At 40.3% G+C, this 2,266-nt stretch overlaps 1 protein-coding gene across 1 annotated transcript in view; it reads right to left on the bottom strand.

Annotated features, from left to right (window-relative positions):
• The window catches only part of LOC101859316 (solute carrier family 40 member 1), a gene marked incomplete in the record, with an annotated part of 18,188 nt that overhangs the window by 10,871 nt on the left and 5,051 nt on the right, over window positions 1-2,266 (bottom strand). The window contains 1 exon segment of the mRNA XM_035968752.1: window positions 2,015-2,254. Coding sequence (XP_035824645.1) covers window positions 2,015-2,254 — 240 coding nt within the window.

Raw genomic sequence — 2,266 nt, 5'->3', positions numbered from 1 at the left:
ACCGTATGCAGTTGCGAGCGCCGTAAAACCCTATACTAAACAAACAAACAGACCCAATATCTTAATTGTACAATGTATATCATTATAAGCTTACGTGTATACCTGTTTCTCAAAAGTACAATGTTGTACTCTCTGTTCCTTATTACATCATGACCTAGTATTACAATTTGTAAACATCACTGAATCGTTATCTCGTGAAGTTCACAGTGCAAGGAGCAAGAATTCAAAATACTAGGACAAAGACAGCTTCCTTACAGCCTACTATCTTGATTGTTGACCTAAAACAACATAGATAGAGAGAATCAATACAGAAAATGACCCTGGTATTATCATCTACAATATGCATTTAATATTGTTGACTTAGCAGCATACAGACTTTCATCCTTCGGTTCAATGACTTTTAAAGTGACGTGAGCAGGTTTTTCTTTTGCCGCTGTTTTGTTCGAAATGGTCCATTGCTGAGTATCTGGCCTTGGAAGGAGACATATCATCCTCTCGAGAACAATATAAAGAATGGATGAAAGTCTGAGGCGGGCGGATTTAACCTGGGTTAATGAATGTCTGTTTGGTTGTATTTGACTTGAAGATTGGCATATTATTAGTGCTTTAACTCTAGAGCATGCCTGTGCATAATTTTCTTCTTTCGTCATTTTATGTCACCGACGAAGTGACCGACTGGCTCGTCAAAGCTATGGCGTGCCGTATTAGCAGACTGTATAGGAACGTATGGAACAGGGGAGGCATCACCCTAGCGATCAAGCCCCAAATCTCAAGTAGAAGAGCAACTTGAGTAATATTAATAATAATAATATATAATAATATATAACATTTATAGAGCGCATTTCCAAAAAAAGTAGCTCAATGCGCTTTACATTGGAATACCCATTTTTCAAAAACCTTTCTTACTACTTCCTTTCTTCTCACGCAATATACATTAATGCACACACACACACACACATACACACACACACACACACACACACACACACACAAACACACACACACACACACACACACACACAGACTATTTTCATCCAGACATAGGAAAAGAACAAATATAATGAAAGCTAACGTTAAAAGCTTATGAAGGATAGGCCTGTAGGAACAGAAAATGTTTAAGATGTCTTTTGAAGCTATCAAGTGTTCTTATTTGTCTTAGTTTCATGGGTAATCTGTTCCACATAAATGGACCAAGATATGAGAAAGATCTCTCTCCATATGATTTGTATGATTTTACAGGTGTCACAAGTAGGGTGTTATCGTTCGATGATCTTAGGTTTCTCCCTGGTTTATATATACTGATAAGTTCTTGCAGATAAAAAGGAGCAGTTTTATTTACACATTTGAAACACATGACGCAGATTTTAAATATTATTCGTTCTTTTACAGGGAGCCAATGCAGTTCTTTTAATAATGGAGTGACATGGTCTCGTTTTTTAGATCTTGTTATCAGTCTAGCGGCATTGTTTTGAATTACTTGTAAACGATTCAAATATTTGTTGTTCAGACCTGCTAGGAGTGAGTTACAATAGTCTAATCTAGATAGGATAAGAGATGTTACCAGTGTTTTTGTGGTCTCTTCGCTTAAGTACTTTTGAACTAGGCCTATCCTTCTCAGCTGAAAATAAAGGGATTTGGACAGAGATCCTACAAACGAGCCCATTGATAAGTGGTGGTCAATATATACACCGAGATTCCTGACAACTTCTTTACTAGATGTCATATGCTATAACCTCCCCATATCTTCGCTCATTGCGACGATCACACCCCTCTGTTTTCTGTTCCTTTAGGACAGCTACTGCACCCCCGGTTTGACACCCATGGTGACATCATATGTTGCGCACTCATTCAAGCAGTTAGAAATATGGGGGTAAATAAAAAGTAAGTGTTCTAACGCCCCTATGTGCATGTGACAGCGAGGCGCCTAACCTCTACACTACAGAAGCTGGTAATTTAGTTTGTTTGGGGGAGGGGGGGGGGTAGGCCCTATACTTTACTTTAACAGGAGACTCACTGGCAAGTTTATCCTCATTACGCCCGCAGATCTCTACAATCCAATCTCTCTCAACAGCGATGGTGTTGGCAATGGAAGCCAGGTTGGCAGCGGAGGAGAAGATGATGATGAGGGCATAAGCCACGTACTCCACCCAGTCCCCATGCTCCAACAGGTCATCTTCGAACATGAGGTAGCAGTAGATGACTGCTGCACACGTGACCACAAGTGCGTTTTGCAGGACTAGGGACACCTGGGCGGCTGGGGGAGGCC

The sequence above is a fragment of the Aplysia californica genome, unplaced genomic scaffold (assembly GCF_000002075.1).
Source record: "Aplysia californica isolate F4 #8 unplaced genomic scaffold, AplCal3.0 scaffold00079, whole genome shotgun sequence".
Lineage (NCBI taxonomy): Eukaryota > Metazoa > Mollusca > Gastropoda > Aplysiida > Aplysiidae > Aplysia > Aplysia californica.
The sequence above is the reverse complement of the archived record's forward strand: the minus strand, read 5'-3'. Positions and strand labels throughout refer to the sequence as shown.